Below are 27,459 nucleotides of genomic sequence, written 5' to 3' on the forward strand. Positions count from 1 at the left end.
GATAGAGGAAAATGTTGAAAATACACTAAAAGAATAATCATCTATCATTCCATTCAATCGAGGAATAAACATCATCAGTAAGCTTAAACTTCTTCAAACTTTCCAACTTACTTCGTTCACACTTTGTTGACATTTCAACCTTATATTCTTTGAAGCATAATAACAATACTCTCTCCTAAATTTCTTTATCTTTTTTTAACAATAGCTTCCTCTTCTTCTTCTTCCTCTGTTTCAGCTTTATCTTTAGCTAGCTATAATATTTAAAATTGAGAATAATAACAATAAAGATAGTGAAAATGAAGAGAATGATAGATAGAAAGAAAGAAGGAGAAGAGATGGTAAGGAAGAAGGGAAAAGGAAAGGAATGATAGACGAAACAAATTTTTGAACGAAAGTTCTATCAGAAGAAGAAAACGGTGGCACTATGGTCGATTCAACAGGACGATTTGCTTGCTGTTCATTACGAGTATTTTTTATTTTAGCTTTTTTTTTTTCTTTTTCCTTTTTAAGTTATTTTTAAAGTTCCTAAATTATTATTTGTTGAATGGTTTAATGAAAATTTTTAAAGCATACATATCAAAGTAACAAAATTCCCGCTTAAAAATATAAATTTTTTATTACTATGAGATTTATTCATCCCAATTAATTTATTCTTTCTTTTCTAATACCTTCATTATTAAATTTTAAATTATGATTTGTTTTGGTTAGTTGATATAAATGTGAACATTGTAACAAATATTTTTTATGTTATTAATTTTCAGTTTTTTTCCAAATCTTTCACTAATGAACCGGTACAAGGTTTTTGTTCGGTTTCAAAAATTTTGGTACGTGAGAATTAGTTTAAGCTTGATCAAATGTTTGGTACTTTCAAAATTGTATTGTTTATATTTGCTTTATTTGTAGACATCTGGCGTGGTAGTAGCAATAACTGAATTGCTAATATGCTTAATAGCCACATATGGTCTAATCCGGAATCTCCAACTTTTTGGAACCAGCTATTTACTTTGGTTCATTATCGGTTTGTCATTTTAAGTTAAAATTAAAGTTGGTGAGTTATTGAAATCCGAGGCAGTTAAACATAATTAAGTATGCATATACTTCAGCAAACCAAATAGTAGTTATTACACACAAGTATAGTTATGTAAATAGAATAAAAGTTCTTAATGACTGGCAGTTATTCTTTTTTCGACTAGCAATTATTACAACATTGAATTACAGTCAGATTTTCATCCTTCTGCTTGCTAGGACTCAAAATTGCAACTTATATTAATTACAGAATGAATAAATGAGATAGTTCAACAGATGTTGGCATATGCCAATTTCAGCATATGCGGTAAAAATACATCTTTTTTTTCAATTCAAAATGTATTTTGTTTCTTTTTTTTGGAAGATTTCCAAAATTTTATTAGGATGATAACAGTTGTTTACAGTTTGTTTTTAAAACTTGAAAATTGTAATTTTGCTGGAGAAAGGATGAAAATCTAACTAAGTTTATTTAGGTTTAAATGTTTTAGAATTAATCTATAAATTTTGATTAATTTCGCCCAGTCAGTTTTTTCGACAAAAACTAAATTCATTTTATAATATCTGAATAATTCAGAATATGCTACGTAACTTCAGTAAAAAGAATTCATATAAATTTTTGTCTAGACGGATCAAAAAAATAAATAATTGAAATGAGCAAACAAATGAACCAATTTGGATGAAAAAAGAAACAGATAAAAATATAACTAATTCAGTTATTGGATAGCTAAAATTCTAGGAAGCATGTAATAAAAATTAATTAGGTAATAGCTGTGGTGTAATTCGATCAGCAGCAACTGTACGAATAAGTCATTAAATTAATTACTCAAATAATGGATAACTTTGCGAATTGTAGCAATGCAATTTGTAATGCATAAATATCTTAGATATTATGGCAGCTCTATTTCAACTTTCCAAATTTTACATTTTACTATCGTACATTTTCATTATTCTACAGTATCCTTTTATTATTCAAAGATTGAATCTTTAATTTTAGTGATTCAAATCATTTTTTAGGTATTACAAGCGTGATTGTAATATTAATAGTAATTGCACTACTACTCTATGCCATTAAAACTGAGAACGGCCGTCTCTTGATACCACACCTTTCTGCTCAGGTTTGTTTGTGTGTGACCTTTCTTTTCGGATTTTTTTAATTTCAATTTTTTTGTTTTGTTTTTATTTTTTAGTTTTAGGAAGAGGTGAAAACAAATGTAAAATATTGATGGTATATGTGCAAACTTTCATTTGACAATTAAAAAAATCATATTTTTCTGCATTTTATAAAATCTGAATTACCTAATTATAATTTTAAACTTATCGTGAAAGCAATCGAATTAATTCTTCAATCAACCCATCCATAATTCTTTTATCTTTGTCTTCTCCGCTGACAAATTCCTTATTTAAGTACATATCATTTATGTACTTCAATTTTTTTTTTTTTTTTTGTTTTTATTTCAATTATATTTTCCACCCTACTGTTTTCACGCTTATTAATATACACTTAATAATCACTTATTTAAATTTATTGTAATACTATAGTAATTTGCTAATGAAAAACTTGCAATATTAATTTGTTTATCACTTTGCATTAACTTCTTTCGTGTGTTAGTTACAACATAGCATGCGTCAGAAGTTTTATTGTTTACATTTCGAAAGCTAACAATTTAAAGTGTATTAGATTGTATTCAAAATTATTTTACTTCTAATTTATCAAAAACTGTCAAAATTCGATTCCATTCAACTGCCATCACATCGAAAATAGTTTACATAAATTTTTTATTAAGAACATTGAAAAAAGTTAATAATACGTCAGATCTTAAGCATTTTAAAATCTTTTAGAAGCTTATTGACATCATTTATAGATAAGGAAAGCTTTGTGAAACTTTACTAATTGACTCATAAAGTTGAATTGTTCATTTATCTTACATTAAAAGTTTTAATGAAGTCTTTTTTTGTCTACTTTTGTTTAAAATAATGCAGTATTATTTCATATGATATTGAAGAAAAAAGTTGAAAGATTAATTTCAAATCTCAACAAATTTTTACCAGCTGCTTTACAACACTTAAAATGTTTTAATATTCTGAAAAGCAAAAATAAGAAAAAACTTTGAAAATAACAACGTGTATTGATTTTGAAGATTAATTAGCAGTGGTAGAGAAGATATGATTTTTGACATTGTATTGATGTTTCGCTCAAATGTTTACTAATGCCACCTGAACTTTAGCAAAAAAAAAGCTAAAACTAGAAAATATCACTAAATTTTGTGAAATTAAAAATTGAAAATATTAAATGCGAACAAGAAATTTGGTCAATTAATTCAAATTAAATTATAATAACAACTTTTATAATTAGATCATTCATTACCTAAAGGACTTTTTACTGAAATAATGTTTAAAAAAAAAAAAAAAAATAGTCTGTTACTACCTCTTATTACTTTTGAAATTCTTGGGTAAGCACTTCAAGTATATTGTTTAAATTTTTTCAAATCTATAAATTTATTTCATTAAAAAAAAGATGGAGCAAAAAATGTTGATGAAATGTTGATTAATTAATTTAATTAATCAATTTTAGATATTTCTAATATTCTTCCTGATTATTGTGGCATTTGTTGTTACACTGTTGCTAATTTTTGGTGCATATCGTGGCATTCGAAATCTTCTTGGTCATGAAACTTATCACATCACCGATGATGGTCTCGTTTCCATCTCTAAATTTTTATTATACATTAACTTTTTTGATTTCAGTAACTATAATTTTATATTTTCATACTGTTTCTCATAGAATTGCAAAAATAATCATAATAAAACTTAAAAAAATAGACGATTTGGAATACATTTCTATCAATAATTTTTGTTTTAAGAAGATTATCCGTTTTGGAATGAATGGAATATATCCATAAAAAAAAAAAAAAAAAAAAAAAAAAACAAAACCAATTAAAACTAAACAAAATGAAAGGAAAATATTTTAAATAATTTTTAACGCTCGTTCTTATAAGACTTTAATGATCTTTCAAGATTCACTTCTGTATTCTTACTTCAAAAAATTTTGAATGGTGATTTTACAATTTTGTGATAATTTACCATAAAAATTTTCATAGTTTTCTTTAAGATTCTCAAATATCTTTTTTGCTTTAATAAGCAATTGATGTTCAAATTGAAACAATTTTCAGCAACCATAACACTTGGTTATATGATCATTGCAATATATCTTGCAATGGCAGTGCTGGAAATGGTATTCCTTTACATTATTTACAGGCTTTACAGGTAAGAATAAACTCTTAGGAGTTTGTGTTTCTTATTTATTAGTTTCTAATCATTAATAATAATTTGTTTAAAGTTTCAAATCTTCTGAACTTTGTTATTTATTTATTACTCACTTTTACGAAACTTGCAACTTTCATTTACTATACAAATTTAAACAGTCATACTGTACAAATTTAAACAGCTGAATAGATTTGCGATGCATTTCTTGTTTATTTCCTATTTATTCTTATAATATTGAGGTTAGCAAAATCTGATAAGAAAGTTTCGAATTATAGTATTCTAAACAAGTGATAGATAATTTGAAAGGGTTAGTATGAATATGTTCATCTAGAATATTTATGCTTAGCCATATAGCGAAGAAAAATATTTTGATACTTGAATGTTTGCTTAATTTTAACCGTTTTTTTTTTTTTTGTTTGCATTAAATTCAACATTTTGTGCAATATTTTAAATGTATTTTTGTCTTAAAATTCAGTTATAGTTTTGAAATGCATTAAAATGATACATTATATCAATGATTTGTTGCTTTGATGGAAAAATTATGCAAAATGTTCATTTTTAGGCACTTAAACAGATACCTCTTGATTGGATCAGATGATCCATTCTCCAAGAAAGGTCCTCGTCATCATATTTATACAGCAACATGGCAGATGCCACCGAAAACAGCTGCTGACGGAAGCGGATCACCAGATGCTGGTCACTTATATCCTTATAGTCCATAAGTACGACGATTATTGATTGACCAGTCAAATTTCGTTTATGTATAAATCTGGCAATTATTGATTGATCGATATTCATTAATTAAGTAATGGTTGATTTATTCCATCATTACTTACATCTACAAATCAATTATTGATTTTTTTATTGATCAAGAAAAAAAGAAAAGAAAAGTTCTTATTTTATGTTAATAATACTGTGTAATATATCTTTTTGCTTATATTAGTGTTGAAAAAAAATTGGATGTACTTGAATTCGTATTATCTTTTATCCGGTTCCTTTTTTTTCTCCTAATGCCTCCAATTATGCCATAACAAATATTACTCTTTTTGCTTTGTAAGAGATTAAAATAAGATAAGGAAGAGTATATTTTTAACACTGCTGATAATTGATAAGAAAGGAATGACCTTTCACCTACCCTATCACTTATCACACAATGCAAAATTAATACAAATCCTTCTTATCACTGAAGGAAATAAGGAAATGTGACGTAATGCAACTTGTCAATCTCATGGATTTTGTTTATATTTAATGACAGAGTATAAACTGTATATCCTTTTTTTTCTTTTTTTCTCTTTGCTTTATCAAATGCTTGTTTATAGTTTATTCGTCTTTTTCTCTGTCAAATTTTCATTTCAATATTAAAATAGCATTTCTGTAATTTTTGAATTCTTCAAAACTACAAATGAATTTATCATCCAAATTTTCTGTAATCCTTTTTTTTTTTCTTTTGCTATGAAATGAAGATTTTACTCTCACCTTTTGCCTCATTTTTGTCCATCTTCCTTATACTTCCTCATACACTGTCATCTTTATTGTTTATTTTTTCGAAACTTAATGTTTTTTTTTTTCTCTTTTTTTTGATTAAAAACAATAAAAGGAAAAAGTGTTGTTATTTTGAAACAGAATAATAGCAAGATAGAAATAAAATAAAAGTTTACTTCAGCAAAAAAAGAATGCAATAAGCAATTTTAGATAAAAGAAGCAAACAATTTAATAGCTATTAATTGTGAAAATTCTTAATGAAAATTCGATAACAATAATATAATCATATCATTGATAAATTTCTAATGGTTTAAGAAAAAAAAAAATGTGACACATTTTCACTTCTTTTCTTTGCAAAGGATTTCGCTTATTCATTTATTATTTTTATCGTACTTTTCTTATTTAAAAAAAAAAAAAAAAAAAAAAGAAATGTCATTTATATAATGTAATAGATAATAGATAAAAATTTGTAGATGAAATAAATAATTTTTTAAATTTTCTTCTTTCTTTTTTTGTTGAAGAATACTTCGCTTTTTCTTAACATTCAAAATTATATTATGGTTAAATTTAGGATTTCAATCTTTTAACATATGACTAATTTTTATTTGATATTGTAATTTGTTACTTTTTTTTTTTTTTTTTCTAATAATAAACAAAAAAAAAAAAGGGAAGTAGAAATCTTTATTGGTACTTTTAAATGATCAATGATTATTAATATGCTAATAAGTAGACCAATCTTATATTCATCCATTCATATATGCTAATTAGATCAAATATAATAAAATATCATCATTTGAAGTAAGTATTACCATTAGCTAATTTGGATTACCGTAATTAAAATAAGCAATTAATAAAGGTATATTTAATGAGAATTAGTAATTGGTCATTATTTATTCATATTGCTTATAATAATGAGCATTTCATCTCCTTTCATTAAAAAATAAATGTTTACTTCTTCTTCTTCTTCTTGTTTAGGCCTAAAATTATTATTTCAACTTTGGAATAATGAAAATTATTCATTTATTTAAAATTTTTGCTAACTTTTCATTCCTAATTATCTATTTCTTCTTTTTTTTTTTTTCTAAATTAATATTATTACTATAAAAAATAAAATAGATTTAGTTGATGTAATAAATAAAATCATTTGTTATGCCAAATTTAGCAAAAAACAGATCAAATAATAATTAAAATTGTTTCTTTATTTCTAAAAAAAAAAGATTATATATTAAATTCTCAAATTCGGAAATATTTCATTTGTAATTATTAATAATTTAAAGTTTATTGTTTCTGTTTTTTTTTTTTTCTTAATTTCTAATCATTTGTGGATCAATTTCAATTTTCCCTTTTCTGCTCGCAATTTATATAATGGGAAATAGTTTACTAATCAAATAAAGAGTAACTAGTGAATAAGTAGTAGTAGTAGTTAAACATTATTTGATCTGATGCAATAAAAGTAAGTAATAATTAGAATTTGATCTAGTGGAGATATTGTTGCGTAACATTTTTATTGTTTATTATTGCATTCGAAAATTTGATACCTTTAATAACCGCCACACACACATACACAGACAGACAGACAGACACATACAAGCACATACACATACGTGTTTAAGTTAGAAATTCGTTTATATGATATGTGATCTCAACTTATTTACCATTTCTTAATCCGAGAGAAACTTTCAGGTTACCGTATCAGATATCCAGGACAGCTGACGTTAGGTGTTTAAGTATTATTCATAATTTTTAACTCTGAATTCTGGTATATTTACGTAAAATGAATCTTATATACAAATTAAATATATTTAAAAAACTAATTAAATGTATTTTAAAAATTAAAAAAGAAAAAGGTTAAAGTTAACGGATTTTATTTGTTTTCTGCTAAAAGAAATATGTTAACAGATGAAATAAATTGATATGATTGTTGTTAAAATTTATGAAAAGATAAGATAATGCTATCATTTATATCTTTTTTTTCTTATAAATTAAAAAAAAAAACTTTTTTTTTCCTAGCGGTTAAAAGCTTTGACAGAGTTTATGTTGTTTATTATGCATGTACCAATCATTTGATATAATCTTATATTTATTTCTATATTTGCAGTTTAAATTGTTTATTCAAATACTTTTTTTTTTATTCGAATTTCTCAAAGCTATTTTTACTTTATAATAGCTAAAATCTGGCTAATTTCATTGAAGCTTCCAAATTACTAGTAATATTTAAATTAAATTCTAGAATGGTAACAATATGCGACAATACAAAAATTGTTTCAATTAGCTTAAATAATTAATTGACGAATTAATTAGAGTAAGCAACTGTATAATATAATTGAAAGTAGGCATTACAAAATAAATTATCTTGGAAAAACTTATACATATTTTATAAAATATAATTTTTCTTAAAAATAAATGCATCAAACTTGTAGGAAAAAAAAAACTTTTTAAATGTTCAAATTTTGTTTATATTTCAAAAAAAAAAAAAGAAAAAATTGGGTGAAAATTTTATTTAAACAATTCCCTAATTCTCATTTCGGCTTTTTTTTTTTTTTTATTTTTTCTACATTTACATTAATGATTTGATTGATAGTTTAATGATATATGAAAAGATACTGTCATATCAAATATCAAATAAGCATTGAACAAACCAACGTTCAAACACATTTAACATCAAATAAACAAATCGGTTCAATTGACACACATTGTGAAAGTTAGCCAAATGAAATTGCTAATGGTAAACAATATTTGGATAATCAAATGATGTCGCCTGAAATAATTCTCGTCAATTATTATTTTTTATTACTTATCTTTAATTTGGTACCATTACGATATGTTTCCACAAAGATTATCACTGCTAATGTTAACAGCAGATATCATAATGGTAAGATAATAAGCTTATCAAAAAGTCTTTTTTTTTTTGATTTAAAATTTTTAGGTTTTCTTTTTTTTAATGCATAAAAATGTTAATTATGAATGAATTAGCATAATTGAAATGAATAAATTCGAGAGCAAACCTTATATAAAAGTTGTTAAAATTTAATTAAATAATGAACTATTTGATTAAGAGGTCAATACAAGGTCATAACGTATCAGATTATAAATCTACAGCTTACAGACAATAAATAATGACTTAATTAGTTGTAACGAACAAATTTTCTTAAGCATTACTGAAACGTAAACGTAAAACACATAAGAAACCATAGAATATTATCGTACGTGTTCACACGTTACTTATATAAATCATCCATAGGTTCATATTTTTTTTTTTAAAAAAAACAAATAGTTCTGAACAAAAGAAATTTCTAGAAATAATAAATAAAAACAATTACTTTTAGTAGAGCAATTATCAAATAAACATGAGACAGAATGTCCACGTGGTTGGACACGTTACGAACGTACTAAATCCTGCTTTCATGTAATCGAACGTCGGATGCGTTGGTCTGAAGCAGAACGAGCATGCGCTAATTTTGGCGGACATTTAGCATCGATTACGGACGAATATGAAAATATGTTTGCTTTTAGTAAGTTTTTTATTCTTTTTTTTTTTTTCTTTAATTTAAAATTAAAAAAAAAAAAAATTAGGAAATTATTAATTTGTAAAAAAATTCAACACTTTTTTTTAAAAAAATCTTTCAATTAAAAACATTTATGTTTTGAATGTAAGACAAAATTGAAATGATTGCATTTTGTGTTAAAAATAAAAAAAAAAATTTAAAATTTTTTTTTAAAGATCTAGCAAAGGATGCAAATTTGTCAACGCCAACATTATGGTTGGGACGATTGGTGAAATTAACACGAACCGGAGCATATGAATGGAATGATGGTGCAATAGGAAGACATACCGATGGTTTTCGAGGTGGTAAGCTTTTTTTTTTTTTTTACTTTCTAAAATTTAAATGGATAAAATTAAGGTTTAATTAATTTTATTAATGTAATAATAATATTACATATCATGTTTATCATTCTAGAATTACCATCTGGAACAGATTTATGCCTAACAATGTGGCTTGATTTTGATCGTCCGGAAGGATCCTGGAATGAATGGGATTGCAATTATGTTTCCGGTTATTCGGCACTCTGTAAACGTTCACTGAAAAGAACACCAATTACTACAACCGGTATCAGTTTCACTTCTTTCTTTTTTTTTGAAACAGCTTATATTAAAATGGGTTCAATACGGAAATTAGCTTAAATTAGTCAATTCAGTTTTCTTTTTCTCTGTTTTTTCTTTTTAGAAAAAAAAATTTTGGAATAAATTTTGAAACTTAAATTTAACTTTAACATAATTTAATAAAAAAATTACATATTAATTTAAATTTTTTGTTTTGACTTTTGTTTATTCTAAAATTTTCCGTAATCTTATGGAAAATTTATGTTTAACCTATGTGAACTTTCCTATTCATTGTTAAATTCACATCATCACCAAGCATTTATTTTTTTGCTTTCTAGCAACATCCAATACTCGATCCGGTAGTCATTCCGGTTTATCATATTATAGCCGTCGATGTTGTTTAATTTCATCATTGTGTCACAATACAAGTCAATCATGTACACCTGAAGAACGTTGTATTCCGGATGACTTAGATTGCTGGGCTAAAATTTGCCCTAATGGCGGAATTGGCTGGTGTTTACCGCTCCCAAAAATTTAATCCATACCTTAAATATTTGCATACAGTTATTAAATAAATTATGCGTCTTTCACGGTTATTTATTTGGATCTCTTTGTTTTCTTTTTTTTCTTTTTTTTTTTGAATAATTTTTTTGAATTTTTAGCTCAGATTTGTTTAAATTCATTTATTTTTGCAACTAAGAATTACTTTAATCGTATATAAATGCCTTTTTTTTTTTTTTTTGTGAAATTTAAAATTAAAACTTCAGCCATATTTTTTGTTTGATCAAATTTCGGGAATTTCAAATGTATAAAAATAATGCTAAAGCTTTATGCATCTACCAAAAATTACATATAATAATCGAAAATGATCGATTGATAATTTTTTTTTTTTAATTATTGCATAAAGTTTATGTTTTCTCCTTATTTATTTATCAATTTATTTTGTATTTTTTTTTTTGCAATTGATAATGTTTTATGTTGTAAAGTTATATTTACTATTATTATTTATTATTATTTTAATAAAATGAAATTTCATAAAACTTTTGGTAGCTAATCCACGTTTTGTTAATTGTTGTCTTCAATTACAAATTTAATATTAATAAAATTTAAACTAATATTCACAGTTTACATAGAGTTAAAATATCCATTGAAATAATATCCATTTCATAAATACATTAATAAATTAACCATTGCTGATGGTATTAAATTTATTCTTTAATTTAAAATACTTCGATTTATCAATTTGTTGGATTTCTTTTGCTACCTGTATTATTTAGTAAAAAAAAAAAAAAAAATTTATTTCAATGCGATTCAGAAATTTAGTTTGATTTCATATTTAATAGAAATAAGTATTTATAAAAGTGACTCAATATTTTCTGCATGAAATTGAAAAATAAATCATAAATCGTATTTTTTTTTTCGATTAAAATCACTAAAATTAGTAAATTTTACGTGGAAAACGTGGAAGGGACTTTTTCAAAACAATGCAAATAATAACATTTTTAGCTTTTCAAAAATTTCGACGAAATTATTGAAATTAATATGAAAAATATTCAAAGGTGTAAAAGTATAATTTGATTATTTCTCTTCTTCATTATTATTACAAATTTTTTAAATTAAAATTTTAGATTTCAATAAGAGAAGAAAAAATTTTTGAGTTTTGCAAAAAAAAAAAAGAAAAGAAAAAGAAAAGATTAAAATTTAAAGCATTCAATTCGTATAGCTTTTAATTTAAAAAAAAAGTGTCACATTTTTGTTTGCAAATCGTGTTTTTCAACTTAGCAAATACAATTTAACAAAGAGTTTCATTCACTTTTCAATCATTCCTGTCACTTTTTTATTTGTAATGAAACGAATCGCTGTATGAGCTAATGATTTGATATAATAAAAGTGTCATTAGATAGTAATACAACAATTTTTTACTTATTTAAACTTTAATTTTCATTTAAATTAATTTTTAATTTTATCTCTACTTTTAACCAATTTCATCTCTTTCAGTTTCATATTCTAATAATTTATTCTGTATTACTATAATGGATTATTTTTAATCCAGTGTATTGCTACAATTATAAAAATTTTTTTCTTTCTCCATTTTTTTTTTTTTTTTGTTTATATTAAAAATTTCAATTAAATTATACTATTTCTATCAAAAATAAATGAAGATAAAGGAGGAAAGTAAGGTGCAGGAACAGTTTAATTCTCAAAATTTTTTTTTTCGAAAATTAAGTTTAAATTTCAAAATTCAAAAATTTCTAAACTTACATTTTGTAGAAAGAAAAAAAAAAAACTATTTTTCATCATATAATTTGCTGCAATAATTTTGCAAGAAAAAAGATTTTTTTTATTTGATTTCAGCATTTTTTCTTTTCCAATTCTAAATGGATGAATGGCAAAATTAATGATGATGACTGAGGCTGACTGCATGCATGCATGCATATAACTTGCAAGCATACATGTGTATATTTAAAAAAGAATCGATAATTTGAAAAATGATATGTTTACATTTGAGAGTCTACGATTAACGGTACACATATGAAAGAGGAAAAGCTTTCACTAAAATAAGATTCAAATATGGGAAGAAATATGGGTAAGGGTAAAATTATTTGGGATGATAGGATAGGAAAAAAAAATGAGTGGTATATGAATTTATGAGGTTAAAAAATTTATTGAATCATACAAAATTTTTATTTATTTGATGTTTATTGCCTCATAATTTCATTAATTTTTTTTTTAAACTTAGAAAAAAAAAGATATCATTTCAAATCGATAAAAATTTGTACCTTTTTTTTTTGTATTATTTTATGCTTTTTAATTCATTTTAAATTTAATTTTATTCTAGCTTAAATCATAAAATATATTTTTGTGTGTTTTTTTTAACAAAAATAAATAAACAAAATTTACAATGAAATATATAGATATATCATTTATAATTATATTTAATGTATAAATTTATTCATCTGTTACTTAATTGCATATTTACTTACTAATGATATTTTTATAAAGAATAAACAAGTAATTACAAGGATAAAAATTTGCAAAAAATTATTTAAATTATATAAATATTTGGTTTGAAATATTGACGATAATAAAAGATGCACTCATTTATTTTTATTTACAAAAATTAAATTAACAACTTAAAGTTATGAAAATATATGTGACATAAATGACAAAGTATAAAACAAGAAGTAATAAATAATAATACTGTAAACAAGTAAACCTTAAAATTAATTATGAATTCATTTATTTATAGCACTAAAATTTTAGTCTTACTTTTAAATGATGGAAAAAAAAAAAAAAAAACTTTTTTGATTTTCTTTTTGGTATACGGTAGCCATTAACAACGGTTGTTTAATATATTTGCTAATATTGTTAGAGGGTTGATAGCTTGAAAGTAAAATGATGATATAATAGCAAATATTATAGAAAATTTTTTTAAAAAAAGAGAGAGAGAGGGAGAGAGAGAGAGAAGAGTTAATTAGCGAAGGAAAAAGAAATTAAAAAAAAGTGGATGAGAGAGAAAGTGAAAGAGAGAGAGAGAGAGAGCGGAAGAAGAAAGAAAGAAAAAGCTTTTCATCTCTTTCTCTTTCCCTTTCTCTCATCAATACAATTATACAATCACACATCATTCTTTCTCATTATTTACCCTTTCAAATTATTAACTAAGCTAAAATTCTTTGTGAAAAAATCTTTTCTATTAAATTTGTCATTTTATTATTTATTTATTTATTTACTTATTTATTTATTTATTACTATTATCACAGGGGCGCAATGCTACAACTTGACGGTGCAAATGATTGTATTAAAAGTACGGTAGGTTAATTCTTTTCTTTTTTTTTTTTTTTTTTTTTTTTGCTAATAATTTTTTTTTTATTGAAATTTAAATTTTAATTCAACAAAATATTTAAAAATGATTTATACGTTAATTATATAAAAATTTTACAGGAAATTTTTTATTTTTCTCTTTTTTTTTTCCTTTTTTTTTCACTGCTAATTTCCTAAATTTTTCTACTAATAAATTTAAACTGCTCTTTTTTCTTGCGCTTAAACTTTTAAGTCAATCAATCAATTTAAGACTTCAATTTAAAATTTTAATAATAAATTTAAAAAAATTTTTAACATTAGAAATGATAATATTTAAAAAATATTTATTATTAATTATTTACATAAATAATAATTTTGTTTTCTAATTTAGTTCGTTGATATAATTTGAAGTTAGTTAATATATGTATAATACAAAAAGAATAAATCATTTGAACAAAAAATGAAATAGATGAATCATTTCTGATATTGGATTATTTTTTTCTGTCTTTTTATTTTTGATATCAGTTTCACTTTTCGACTGAAAGAAAAGATTAGAAAGAAATATTTATTTATTAAAATTAAAATGAATTTTATTTACTCTTCTCCTTTATTTTATTAGCTTATATTGGAAGTTTAGCATAAGAATATTAATTAATTAAAATATTTTTATCTTTTTGTATATTTTACATTTACGTCAAATGGTTTCATTTCATATTTATCCTTTCATCAATCTGTTCACGTAAAAAGTAAAATTGGACTTTATAAAAAATCAATTTTTTATTTTTGTACTCTTTAAAACATAAACAATAACTAATGCAACTCTTTTATTTCCTTTTTATGACTTTACAAAATCATAAAATACATTGAAATTGATTAATTATTATAATTCCAATATATATATAATTTCAAAAAAAGAGGAAGAAATCATTCGAAAAATGAAAAATAAAAACCAAATGATCAATATTTCTACTGTTACTCATTGATGATCAGTTTTTTTCTGTATTTTTTTCTTTTATTTTTCAAAAATTATTTAATAAATTTAAATAAATACTAAATCAGTGATATTTTAATCAATCTTATCATAATATAACTATCACAATTGAATCAACAAAATTATTTCCTACAGTATGCTTCACTCATTTTCAAAAAGATTATTAGTATTTCAATTTTCAATTTCAGTCAAAGGAATAAAAGAATTCAATTTCAATTTTCAATTTCGATCAAAAATTTATTTATATTTTCCCAAAAAAAAAGTAGAAAGAATTGAAGGAATAAAAAAAAATAAAATGTAAGGAAAAAGTTAACAAATACTATAGACAATAATTGCTTTAATAGTGATGTAACAGTGAATAGTTATGAGAACTTTAAGCGATAACTGTTATTGTTGCATCAATCTTAACTTTATTATTTTCTCTCTTTCCCTCCCTCCCTCTCTCTCTCTCTCTCTCTCCCTCTCTCCTAAAAAAATTTGATATCAATATCAGATTTATTACGCAATATCGGAACATAAATCTTTCCTTCATTCTTCTCTTCAAATATTTCCAAATAAACAGCAATGCTCTGTGGGAAGTTTATTTATTTCTATCCTTCTTCTATCATTTAAAATTATGATATTTCAATTATGATTTTTGAATTTTAGTCATTTTAATGCTTCAAATCGTTTTGTTATTGTTAGTAAGTTTAATGAGTTAATTAATTCATATTTTAACATTTATGATATTCATATATATTATATTATTTTCAATACTATATAGATAAATTATTGTAATAGTAATTTATTGATATTATTTAATTGCAATTTTGAAATTAAAAAAAATTAAATTAATTAATTAAATTTCAGTGCTGCAATATTAAGTAATAGATGAATTAATTAACCTATCGTTTCAAATTCTACACATATTTTTTTTGTTAAATTATTTCAATACATTTTAAATCTTAATAAGAAATATTTTTTGATGGAATAAAAAAAAAAAAAATAAATGAAGGAAAATTTGTAAATTTGTACTATACTATATTTATAATAACAAAAAAAGAAAAAGAATAAGTGTAGGTGTAAATTTACCTACTATTACTGTAAAGTTATACTTATTACTTACTTTATTATACTTAGTTATACTTATTACTTACTTTATTATACTTTTGCTATTTTATGCTATTTTCTATTTTCTAACATATTTTCTAACAAAAATTTTTCTCTATTAAATAAATAGGAAAAAAAGAGAAATATTAATTTTCATATTTATATTAATCTGAAAATTTAAGGAATATTATAAAATATGCAAAGCGTAAATTAAATGATTAGTATAATTATTCAAAATTATTAAATGCTGTGAGTAACTTAGTTTTCCTAAAACAATAATACTATACTAAGTAATATTTCGAGATTAGAATTTTGCATGTAATTTTTCATTATTATTTTTAAGTGACGTAGAATTTATCATTTATTTTTTCATTTGTAAGTGTGAGAATAGCAAAAAAGGATTTTTGATTTTATTAAAATTTCATTTATATAATTTTTACTTTTCTTTTAAAAAAAAGAAAAGATTTAATATTTTTACAAAAATTTGATTCGTTTTTTCTTTTTATTTCTTATCATTTCTTTCTTTCTTTTTTTTTTTGTTATCTTTCATTGATATTTTATTTTGATAATTGGCGGATAATGAAAGGTTAGCAAATGAGGCATCAAATGACGCACATTTTAGCAAGTTTGGTCGGATTATAAGATCGGATAGATTTGAAGCAGATGAAAAAGCGGAATGAAAAAGAGTGAAAGAATAGGAAAACTACAGGAAAGTGTCAAATTACTAGTTCCTGATGCTGCTACTATTGCTAGTGCTATTGCTAACGTTGCTGTTGCTGTTGCTGATTTTATTGGTGGTGATAATATTGTTATTGTTATTGCTAAATAATGATAATCATTATCATAGTAATAGTAATAATGATTTTTATTGTTATACTTATGATAGCAATGACAATAGTAATAGTGGCAAAAACAGCAGTGATAATAATAATAATAATAATAATGTCTTTGGAATGGTCAAAGTAGTAGTAAAATAATGATGATAGCAGTAACAACAATAACAATAATAGTAATGCTGGTAATAATAATAATAATAATAATAATAAATTTATATTAGTAGTAGTTTAACAGTTTTTGAATGATCAAACAAAAGATTAGTAGAAATTCATATTATTCCGGAAATTTCAAACATTTAAAAGTAGTACTTGTAAAATTTGTATAAGACTTTTAGAAATGATTGCTTCTGATCGTTTGACTATTTTGATTATTTAACTTTTTTTTTTTTTCTCCTGATAAAAATTAGAATTTACTGATCAAAGTTTAAAATATCAACATGTGCACATTTTTTTAAAATTCTTTTAAAAAATGTAGCAAATTTAGTCAAATTTAGTTAATAATCACCTTTTTTACTGATATTTTAGTAATCAAATCATTATATATTTAATTAATATTATCATTATTATTATTGGAGTATAAGTTAATTATTTACTGATAATATTAGTAAGTAATGCATGTATACGAATGATTTAAGCTGTTGTTTTAAGTAGTTTATTGAAATATTAAATTACTGAAATTGTTTACTCAGTTGTCTACTTATTTGGAAAATGACTACAATCTCTTAAATTAACAAATTGTAACAAAAATTTTTTAAACCAAATAACATTTGAAAAGTTAAATCTATTAACTAACAAAAAAATATTGATTTGTTAGTTTTAGAATGATGAAAGAATAAACAGCAAAAAAATTTCAAACATTCAAAAAGTAATACTGTAAAATTGTATAAAACTTTTAGGATTCATTGATTGATTACTTCTGATCTTTTGACTAATTTGATCATTTAATTTTGCTTTGATAACTATCAAATTTCATTCATATTAACATCATTTTTTTTTTAAATATAATTAACAAATTCAAAAATTTATTAGCTTTACAAAGTTAATAAAATTTCCTGAATTAGTTTCATTAATAACTTGAATTTTTGAAGCATTTAATTCCATAATATTAAAAATAATCAATGGAATTGCTAATTAAAATACTTGTAAAAAAAATTAACTTTTAATTAGCATAGATGTAACTTTACAAAGTTAATAAATTTCATGAATTAATTTTTAATAATATCAATTATTTGCAATGCAATTGTTGTATTGTATCAAAAATGCTTTCCATTTCAGTTTAATTGTTAAATATAGTGTTTATTCCGTTTTCTTTCCTGATTTGGTTTTTTCCTCTTATACCGTTTTTTTTTTTTCTGTTTTGTTTTTTTTTTGCTTCCGTATAAGTTATGCTGATTATTAGTAACATTAGGTTATGTTTGTGTTTGCATTAAATCTTCCACTTTGCTAGACTCAACAATATTTGCATAAACTCTTGCTAACATCTGTCCATTCATCTTCTAACCTTATGTCTTGGCCTCTGTCCACTCATTGACAAACTTTTTCTACCAATTAACCACTGGTCATGCCCTATTTTGATGACATTTCTATCACTTATTCATACATACAATAGACATTTTATGCAAATATACATAAAAAAAAAAAAAAAAAAAAATAAAATTCTCTCTGTTTTTTTTTTTATTAAATATAAATATTAAAAATTGTTAATTTTATTTGATCACTATTATTAATAATATTGCTTTCAAAATTTAACTAAATTTTTAATTTTCTTTTTCTTTTGTTTTTGCTAAAATCAAATTTATTTGCCAAATCTTTTTTTTTTGCAAGTTTTTTCTTTTTTTTAAAATTATTTTTGACAAGTTGATAGTGTTCATTTAATATACAATTTCAATGTTTTTTTTTTTTTTTTGTCAAAAATTATTTTATAAAAGTATTCTAAAAAAAAAAAAAAAACTTTGCAAATCCCATCGATAATATTTAAATCGTATTCAAATGCTTCATTTAATTGAGAATATTATATTGTATTATTAACAGTATAATTCTGAGTTTCAGGTACACAAAATTTCAATTTCATCGTACTTTTTTAATTTCATTTATTATAATAAAAATTAAAATTTTAGAAATCAAACTAGAACCAATCATAAAAGTTTTAAATTTAAAAATTTTAACATAAATGCAATTATCATAAATGTGCATTTTAAATTGCAATTGAAAGTTAATTTTCAAAATTGTAATAGTACTAAAATTACTTACTGTATACTATAATTGTCCTCAAAATAACTAATTTACTCAAATGTCGTTGCTATTGCATAATTTTTCTCACAGTTTAAATTATAGTAATTTTGCATATTCTAAAAAGAAAAAGCCGCCAAATTAATAACTGTTTGTTTCGCTTTATTTTAACTCATCATGAAAATGAATCAATCAAAATGAATAATTAAACAAAAAAAATAAACTAATGAGGAAGAGAAAAAAGATGAAAAAAAAAAGAGGAAGGAAGGAAGAGTGGACAAATGGACGGATGGACACAAGCATTAGCCATAATTTTGGATTAGGAAGAAAGAAGGCTTGATTGTTTGGGGTTGTAGGTTAATTGCACCGTAGTTGTGTGGTAAGGACCCCTGCGGTGGCACCTGTCCACTTTTTTTTTATCTTTCTCGGCGGGTTTTTTTACTCTTTTTTTTCCTATTTTTTTTCTTATCTTTATTTTAGTCATTTAATTTGCATTTTTCTTCTCAAAAAAAAAATTATATTTATGTTTGAATTATTATAAAATTTAAATTAAAAATGAATGAAATTATTTGACAATGTGGAAAACTTTGATGTCTATAACTCATATATAAATATTTATTAAAATTAAGGCTTTTTTTTGTGGCAAAATTCAAACTTATGTTAATTAAAAAATTTTATTATTCATATTATTTGATTTGCATATAAAATTTAGCATTAAATTCCATTCAAAAAATTTTTTCAATAAAAAATTTTTCCATAAGCTATGTGTATGTGTGTTGATATTAATTCTGATATTTTAATATTTTTAAAATACTTATTTGGAATTTATAATTTGATAGCATTTTTGTTCAAATACAATTTTTCTTTTTTGTTACACAATAATTTGATATTATTAATTATGCTTAATTAAATTTCATCGTTATAATGAATATTACACCAATTGTTAATAATATTTTTATGCTTTGTTTAAATCAGTTTAAATCTTTGAAATTAAATATAATGCAATATCGAAATATTAAATGTACATTAAATACTTTAATTGTTTTTTTGCATAATAATTTCAGGTGAAAAATAGTGCATTTCGGGTCTCATCTTCATCAAATGATACAATAAGGTTAGAAAAAAAACCTTTTTCTTGAATTCAGTGAAATTAAAATTAAAATTTTTCAACTGCCTTCCTTTTTTGCCAAATCAGAATTTAAAATCATTTGGACAGCAAAATAGAAAAACCATAGCAAAATAGCTTTCCTTTTAAATTGACTTAAAATAACAGAAACAAATTTCGGTTCTAAAATTACATTAGAAAAAAAAAAACAATTTTATTATTCTTATAATACATGTATAATTTCTTAGGTATTTTGTGCATTTTTAAATAAATATAATAAATACATAATAATAACAAAATAAATAATAATAAATATAACAATAACAGACTTACAATTATTATTTTATAATTTAAATTTAAATCTAAAATCCAAAAATTTTATAAGCTTTGCCAATATTTTTAGCCGTGAATCATCAGGACATCTGGAAACTTCACCAGCTGCATTTTTTGGTGCATCATTTGGTTTAACGCAACTACCGGGTGCTGTTAAACCGGAAAATTTAATGCCAACATTATCAGAGCGTCCGGTTGCACTGACAGCTATGTCGGATGCCGCAGCTGCTACAGCAGCTGCGGTAGCTTATGGTTAGGATATTAAAATATTACAAAATGGAATTATGAAAAATCTTTCACAAATTAAAATATATTAGCAGCACTATACAAGTTAGCAATAGCGAAGGTCAATGAAAGGTCAAGATCAAAGTATAGTGCAGAAAAAATATCAGTCCATAATTAAAAATAGCTAATTTAGCTGTTTCTTTACGTTTACAAATTTGCTATGTCAAAATAAGACAGACAAGAAAATAAATAGTAGCAAATTTGTACATTGTCCATTTAATGGTGGAAAAAAATTTTATTTTTGCAAGGTCAAAGGTTAAGCCTTTTTTTTGTTTTTTAGATTCTCGCATAATTGGTGCTACACCATATTATAATAGTGGTTATCCGAGTGCAAGTTATGCCGGAATGTACGCTGCTAGCGGAACACAAAATTATTATCCTGTTGTATCATCATCGTTACGTGGATCTGCTGCTGCTGCTGCCGCAGCTACGTCATTTCCGTTTGCTGCTGCCGCTGCATCTCACGCCTATTACGGTAATTGACCTTATAAGAGTTATTTCTCGAATAACAAAAAATATGGGCAATCTACCCATTCTTATCCTCTCTCTTTCTTTCAACAAAAATATCAGAGATTTGAAATGAATGACTAAAATGAATTGCTGTAATTAATTTTGGGAAATATTAAAAGAAAGATTTCGGGAAATGAAAGAGAAATAATAACAAATTATAGTAAAATGATTTGCTAACAAAATAATTTTTTATTTGTAAATTGGAAACTTGAAATTTGTATTAAAATGTAAAAAATTTCATTTTTGTGCTTAACGATAAATTTATGATTTATTAGAATTTAAAAAAATTTGTCATAAAATTTGCTCCTTTTTTTTGCTATATTAATAAAAAAAAAGTTCACTAAACAATTTGAAAAAAAAAAATGAAAATGGATGGTGAAAGTTTTTAAATTACTTTGATTTTTTCCTTTTCTCATTTCTCAATATTACTTACCCGTAAAATTATTTGTCAGACAATTTAATTCATCCTAATCACAATCATATCAATAATTTTAGCAATGTTTTAAATTAAATAAATCAAAAAAATATATACATCAAAAGTTAATTAATTATATCTTTTCTTAAATTTCATTATTTTAAATCAAAATTTTTTTATAAAATATAAAAAAATTTCAGGTAATGGCTATACATCAGCTCATTTTGATTATGCATCTTATCCGGCAGCGATGCACTGTTACGGTGGTCGCAGTGGTTATTACGGATGCTCCATTAATCCTGTTTCATCAAATTCATCCTTATATGTGTGTTTCTTGAACTCTTCCTGATCCGGAACTGATTATTAAAGATAATTTCATTGAGATATACCATTAAGATGAATAGTAGCAGTCTAACATTTGAGAAATGATTCGAACCAAATTTTATTTTAACAATAACTTTAGCAAATAATTCGGTTATAATTTGAGAAATTGTAGAAATGAATTTTAAAAGATTTGCAAAAAAAAAAAAAAAAAAAACTGATAATTTAACGATATAAAAAGTGGATAAAAATAATATGGAAAATAAAAAATTCCCTTTCTTTCTTTCAATTTTTTTTTTTGCATTTAAATAATTTACAGATTAATGTAAATTGATAAATTATTATTTCTATTTATCTAATATTCTATGATGCTTGAAAATTCGATTAAATTTGAAAAAATTAGTCAAAAATTGAAATTCAAAAATTGAATTGGAGAAAAAAAAATTGTTGCTTTGTTGTAATAGTTGAATTTTTGATAAATAAATCAATAAATATCACATGAAACAGAAAAAAAAATCTAATGTTTACAAATTTGTTTAAAGTTTAAACTTGACGGGGAGGGGATATAGCTCAGGGGTAGAGCGCTCCCTTAGCATGGGAGAGGGCTGGGGTTCGATTCCCCATATCTCCAGAGGCCTCCTTTTCCTTTCTCTTATTAATCTTTCTTATCAGTGTTTTATCATATCAATAATCAACTAGTTTTGCTCAATATTTTGACATTTTTTTTATGAGCAATTGAAAGATCAATAATTTTATCTATCAAAATCATATCAAATTTGTTAAAAATTTTCTATATAACTCTGTATATTGCATGATAAGATTAAAATAATAAATAAATTTGTTTATCAAATTGTGATTTAAATAATTTTATTTTATAAATTTATTTTTTAAAACAATTTCAGACAATGAATTCATTAGCAAATGATATGAATACATCCAATCAATTGTCTTCTTTCAATACAAAACATGAAACAAAACGACCAAGTGGGTTTTACATTTACAATTAAAAATTTGTTTTGTAATTTTAAAATTGTTATCTTTAAAAAAAAAAAAAAAATATTACATAAAACATTAACTAAAGTAATTTATAAATCTGCATAATGAATGATAATATTAGCAATGATAAATGATTTGCATAATCATTTATCAAATCATGTTTAATGTAAATTTAATTTTTAATTTTTAGCAGAAATTGATAACTATAATAATTTAATGTATAATATACTTTATCACATTATCATGATAATTTCAGCAGTTAAAAAAAAAATTTTTTTTTGTTTGATTAATGATTACTCTATTTTCTTTCCTTTTCTGTTTTTGTTGAGATAAAGCAATAAAACGTAAGAAAAATCCGGGTGCTACAAATAGTCCGGAAAAACAATATAAGCGTGCATTTATATGGGAAATGGAAGATGTCTGTGTATTATCCAATTTTTTTCTTCGATCTAATGATCCGATCCGGAATGAACGTTTAGCAGAAATGATCAATAATAATGTAAATCGATTAATTACGTCTATTTTTGGTATTGATCAAGATGATGTAAGTATATCAAAATTATTCCTATTATTCTTATTTTTTTTTTTTTTAATTATTATTTTTTTTTATTTTAATTTTAATTGATCTGATCAGATCGGTTTTTTTTAATTTTAATTTTTAATTTTAATTGATCTGATCAGATCGGTTATTTTTAATTTTAATTGATCTGATCAGATCGGTTTTTTTTCTTTTTAGCAAGATTGTGATTATGTGAATATCGAAGATGCTAATATCGATGATACATTTGATGATTTATCATATTCGACAGTTGGCATTGATACGCCAAGTACATCAGCTATAAATAACACGGAATCATCATTATTAGGTCACGCACGTGGAGGTGTAGATTGGATGAGAAAATTAGCTGTAAAATATCAACATATCAAAGATACTTATAATTCGTATAAGAATAATTTTGCTGGTTTGATTTTCTTTTTTTTTTTTTTTAATGTTAAAGAGAACTTTTTTTTTTTAAAAACATATTTGATTTTATTTGAGTATAAATTATCTAAGAATACAAAGAAATATATATATATATATATATGTTTTTCATTTATTGGAAAAAAAAATGAATTAGTATAATTTAAAAAAGAAGAAAAATAATAAATTACATATATCAATAATTTTTAAAGGTTCCACTGAAATTATTACTTTTTAAAGATTAAACTTTTACAGAAATGAATTGAAGTAAAATAGTTATTTAATTTAAACATTTTAACATTTTTATTTAGCACTGTTATTCTTTGATAACTTTTATGATAACTTTTTTTCCAATTTTTGTAATAAAATATTTTAAGTGTTAATTTGATTTAATTAATTTTAGCCTGAATGGCAACCTTGATTTCAAGAAATTTTATGATTAAACGTTTTAAGAGTCTCTTTAACAATTAATTACAAATTTTAAAAATAGTTGATTCCTTTTTTTTTTTTTTCTTCAGGTCTTTTGGAAAGGACTGGAAATACGGAGCGTGCTGAATTGTTAGCTTTAAAATCAACAATGGATCCGTTAGCCCAAGGCTGGGGTGAAAGTGTTGGACAATGTTTGAAACTCATTATCGATAGGTAATTTCGTAACATTACGTCATTTCCGGTTTCCGGATTGAAAATTTGATTTATTCAACTTAAATCGATTAAAATAAAACAATTTGAGCTTTTCTCTCTCTATCTCTCTCTCTTTTTCCTCTCTTCCTGCATTATTAACTTTCAGAATGTATCTCAGTACATTTCAGTTTGCATTTACAATAAAATATTCGGAAGATACGGAAAGTTTCCGGAAGATTACTAACTTCCGGTAGTGTATATTATTGCTGAAATCCTTATACAATAAGTCAAATAATTAAATGTCCTAAAAAAAAAAAAAAAAAAAAAAAAACATTTTTTATAAAAAATTACAGCTAGTAATGCAGTAGTGAAATGTGTGAAAATATTTACTTTAATTTCTTCTTTTCGTTTTTTTTTTTTTTTTTTTTGTTGTTAATTAATAAAATAAATTTAGTATAATTTATAGATCATCTCGAGAGCATTATGCAAATATATTATTAACAGGCGAAAATATTGTCTCAACATTAGCTAAATTATTAATTATGGAGCAAAGTTCAATGATACCGGCGGAAAATGTTTATAGTATAATGAAAATTGGTAAAGAGGCGGTAATTGATCGAATTTTGAGTCATTTTGGAAAGAAATGCTCTTTTGTTATCATATCAACACATCTTGATACACATGAAATTGCTAAAAAGGTTCCATTATTTATTTATTTATTCTCTTTTTTCTTTCTTTTTTTAAATGAAATTTTATATTTTAAAAAAAATTATGGTTTTAGGAATTAATAAAATGATATAATTAAATAATATAAAAGTGATAAATGAGTCAGTGCAAGTCAAAGTTATCAATTGCATTAAAATTTTCCCTAATTTTTAAACTCTAAAACTGATGAGAAGCAAATTAACAGCGATTACTATTAAAATTTTAAAAAAATAAAAAAAAATTATTGAAGTGAAATGAATTTAAAAAAGATTTAAAATAGAAATGAAATGAATTTATGTGTAATGCAAAAAATGTTTTAAATTTTGAAAAGAATTGCGAACGTTTTTTTTTTTTCTTTTTTGTTTGCAAAAATATTTTGATCGTTTTTTTTTTCTTTCTTCGAAGTAATTTAATAAAAAATTGCTAGTAGGAGGAGTAAGTGAAGAAATTTGAAGTGTCATTGTATTGTATTAGCAAATTTTCTTTTTTTCAGATCCGTTGAAGGTCATTTTTTTTTTTTTTTTTAAATTTAATGTTTCAAAAATCTTTTTAAAAGCATTAGTTTTGTTCTAAATAGGAAATATCATTGGAATGATGATAACAAAGAAGGACAAACATTTTTTGAATGTGAGCTGAAAAAACGAACTTTTTTTCAGCCTTTTCTTAAAAAGTCAATAAAAGTTTTTTATTTTTTTCTTAGTTATACAAAATGATTGCTTCTTAATTTTAATTTAAACTTATATATATATTTATATTTGATTATTTTTTATACAAAATTTTTGCTAATTAATGATATACAAGCAACAAATAATATAATAAGTAAATTTATCTTATTTTGCAATATTTATAATATTTTCTTTCTGCTTTTTTTTTTTTTTAAATGTTTTTTTTCGAAAACGTTTTGCTAAATATTTTTTTTAAAAAATGTTATTAACACTAATCAATTAATCCATTTAATTATTTGAAATTTTATAATGCATTATTTTTAATTTTTATTTCAAAATTTGTAATTCTTTTTTTACGTGTTTCGTTCACTTTTTTTTTCCGCTTATATAAATTATAATTGTACGTACGGAAATGCATACATCTAATCAGTATTAAGAAGACAAAAGAATTTTCCGTTTCTAGTCGTTTTCATTTTTCAGGAAAATATTCCATTATGGAAAGTGAAAAGTGTCCGTGATTTGGATCTCTTTCATTTAGCTCTCAATCATCATCTTCTCAGCTAATAAATTCGGCAACTGATTCGCAAGCATAAATTAAATTATTTGATAATTTTGATGAAATTTGAATGAATATAATATTTTCTTGGTAGTTTTAATAATTGTTTAATTAATTTATGTATTGTGTTAAGTGATAACATTATCAGTTATATGATTACTGTGTGATAAATTCATTCTTTTCATCTTTGTTATTTTTCTTGATTAACAAATAGTTACATCAATCGTAAATAGAAAAAATGATAAAAACTAAAGAAAATTAATTTTTACTATTTTTTTTTTTTTTTTGTTAAATTAACAGTTAGTCAAAAAATACAAGTAAAATATGCGTTGAAAGTAATTTACTTACTCATAGATAGTGATAAGTAGAATTTAATTTTATTTACGAATTAAATAAATTTTATTAATAAAATGATTATTTTGCACAAATTTGGTATTTAATTTTTTTTGCACAAATTTTATAATTTATATTGCATTTTCCCAATTTATACTTTTTAATTATTGCATTGTTAATAGTTTAGTTACATTTGAAACAAAAAAAAAAAGCAAAAAAACAAAACAAAAACATAAATATGCACATTAAACTGCTGAAATAAAAATTATTTAATGCATTAAATTGCCAATAAAAATTTATTTTTTTTCTTTCCTTTTTTTTTTTTTTTGTTTTTTTATTTAAAACTTTTAATTTTACACTTTTGTACCATTTTCAATTTGCAATCTTCCATATGCATTTTAGACATTTGCAATTCAATTAACAAACATTTTTGAACGCTGCAATTCCATTACATGCATTTTAAATAGTTTTTGCACAATGTTAGTATGATAATTTGTTAAATGATAACATTATAATGCTTTTTTAAAAAAAAAAAAAGATTTTATAAATATATAAATTTCTTCTTGCATTTATGAAATTTTTTTTTTTTTACATTTCTGATTTATTCATAAAACTTTTGCAATAATTCCAGCAAAAAAAAAAAAAAATTTAAATTTGCTCCAATAAATTATTTTGGTTGCAAAACAAATAAATTTAAATTATATGAAAGAAATGATAAATTCAATAATAATAATAGCAGTACAAAAAAAAAAAAGTTTTAAAATTAAAGCAATTTTTAAAATGTCATCGTTAATTCAATTATGTTAATATAATTTATTAAAATAACATTAATG

At 23.1% G+C, this 27,459-nt stretch overlaps 3 protein-coding genes and 1 non-coding gene across 6 annotated transcripts; all 4 read left to right on the forward strand.

The window, feature by feature from the left end:
* Positions 1–424: 424 nt before the first annotated feature.
* Bm2843 (Uncharacterized protein) lies at positions 425–5,012 on the forward strand (the record flags this gene model as incomplete). The annotated part of the gene is made up of 6 exons (XM_043079935.1): positions 425–466; positions 904–1,018; positions 2,041–2,141; positions 3,599–3,719; positions 4,197–4,290; positions 4,853–5,012. The coding sequence occupies 6 exons, from the start codon at positions 425–427 to the stop codon at positions 5,010–5,012; spliced, it is 633 nt and encodes a 210-aa protein (XP_042935869.1).
* Positions 5,013–8,523: 3,511 nt separating this feature from the next.
* On the forward strand, positions 8,524–10,412 carry Bm6657 (Lectin C-type domain containing protein; the record flags this gene model as incomplete). Of its 3 annotated transcripts, none has more annotated exons than XM_001896909.2 (5): positions 8,524–8,644; positions 9,099–9,284; positions 9,494–9,622; positions 9,732–9,881; positions 10,213–10,412. In XM_001896909.2, the coding sequence occupies 5 exons, from the start codon at positions 8,524–8,526 to the stop codon at positions 10,410–10,412; spliced, it is 786 nt and encodes a 261-aa protein (XP_001896944.2). The 3 variants fall into 3 exon arrangements, with proteins under 3 accessions (XP_001896944.2, XP_042935871.1, XP_042935870.1); XM_043079937.1 differs by having other exon boundaries at positions 9,494–9,619; XM_043079936.1 differs by lacking the exon at positions 9,494–9,622.
* A 3,230-nt stretch (positions 10,413–13,642) lies between these two features.
* Positions 13,643–26,301, forward strand: Bma-eya-1 (Uncharacterized protein; the record flags this gene model as incomplete). Its single annotated transcript, XM_043079938.1, has 11 exons — positions 13,643–13,684; positions 19,885–19,934; positions 20,329–20,510; positions 20,824–21,018; positions 21,669–21,793; positions 22,692–22,773; positions 23,115–23,329; positions 23,522–23,747; positions 24,265–24,388; positions 24,834–25,065; positions 26,218–26,301. 11 exons carry the CDS (start codon positions 13,643–13,645, stop codon positions 26,299–26,301), a joined length of 1,557 nt encoding a protein of 518 aa, XP_042935872.1.
* On the forward strand, positions 22,348–22,420 carry Bm14565. The gene has a single exon. It is a non-coding gene; the product is annotated as a tRNA-Ala (tRNA).
* Positions 26,302–27,459: the final 1,158 nt, after the last annotated feature.

This window comes from Brugia malayi (genome assembly GCF_000002995.4).
Source record: "Brugia malayi strain FR3 genome assembly, contig: Bm_v4_Chr3_scaffold_001, whole genome shotgun sequence".
NCBI lineage: Eukaryota > Metazoa > Nematoda > Chromadorea > Rhabditida > Onchocercidae > Brugia > Brugia malayi.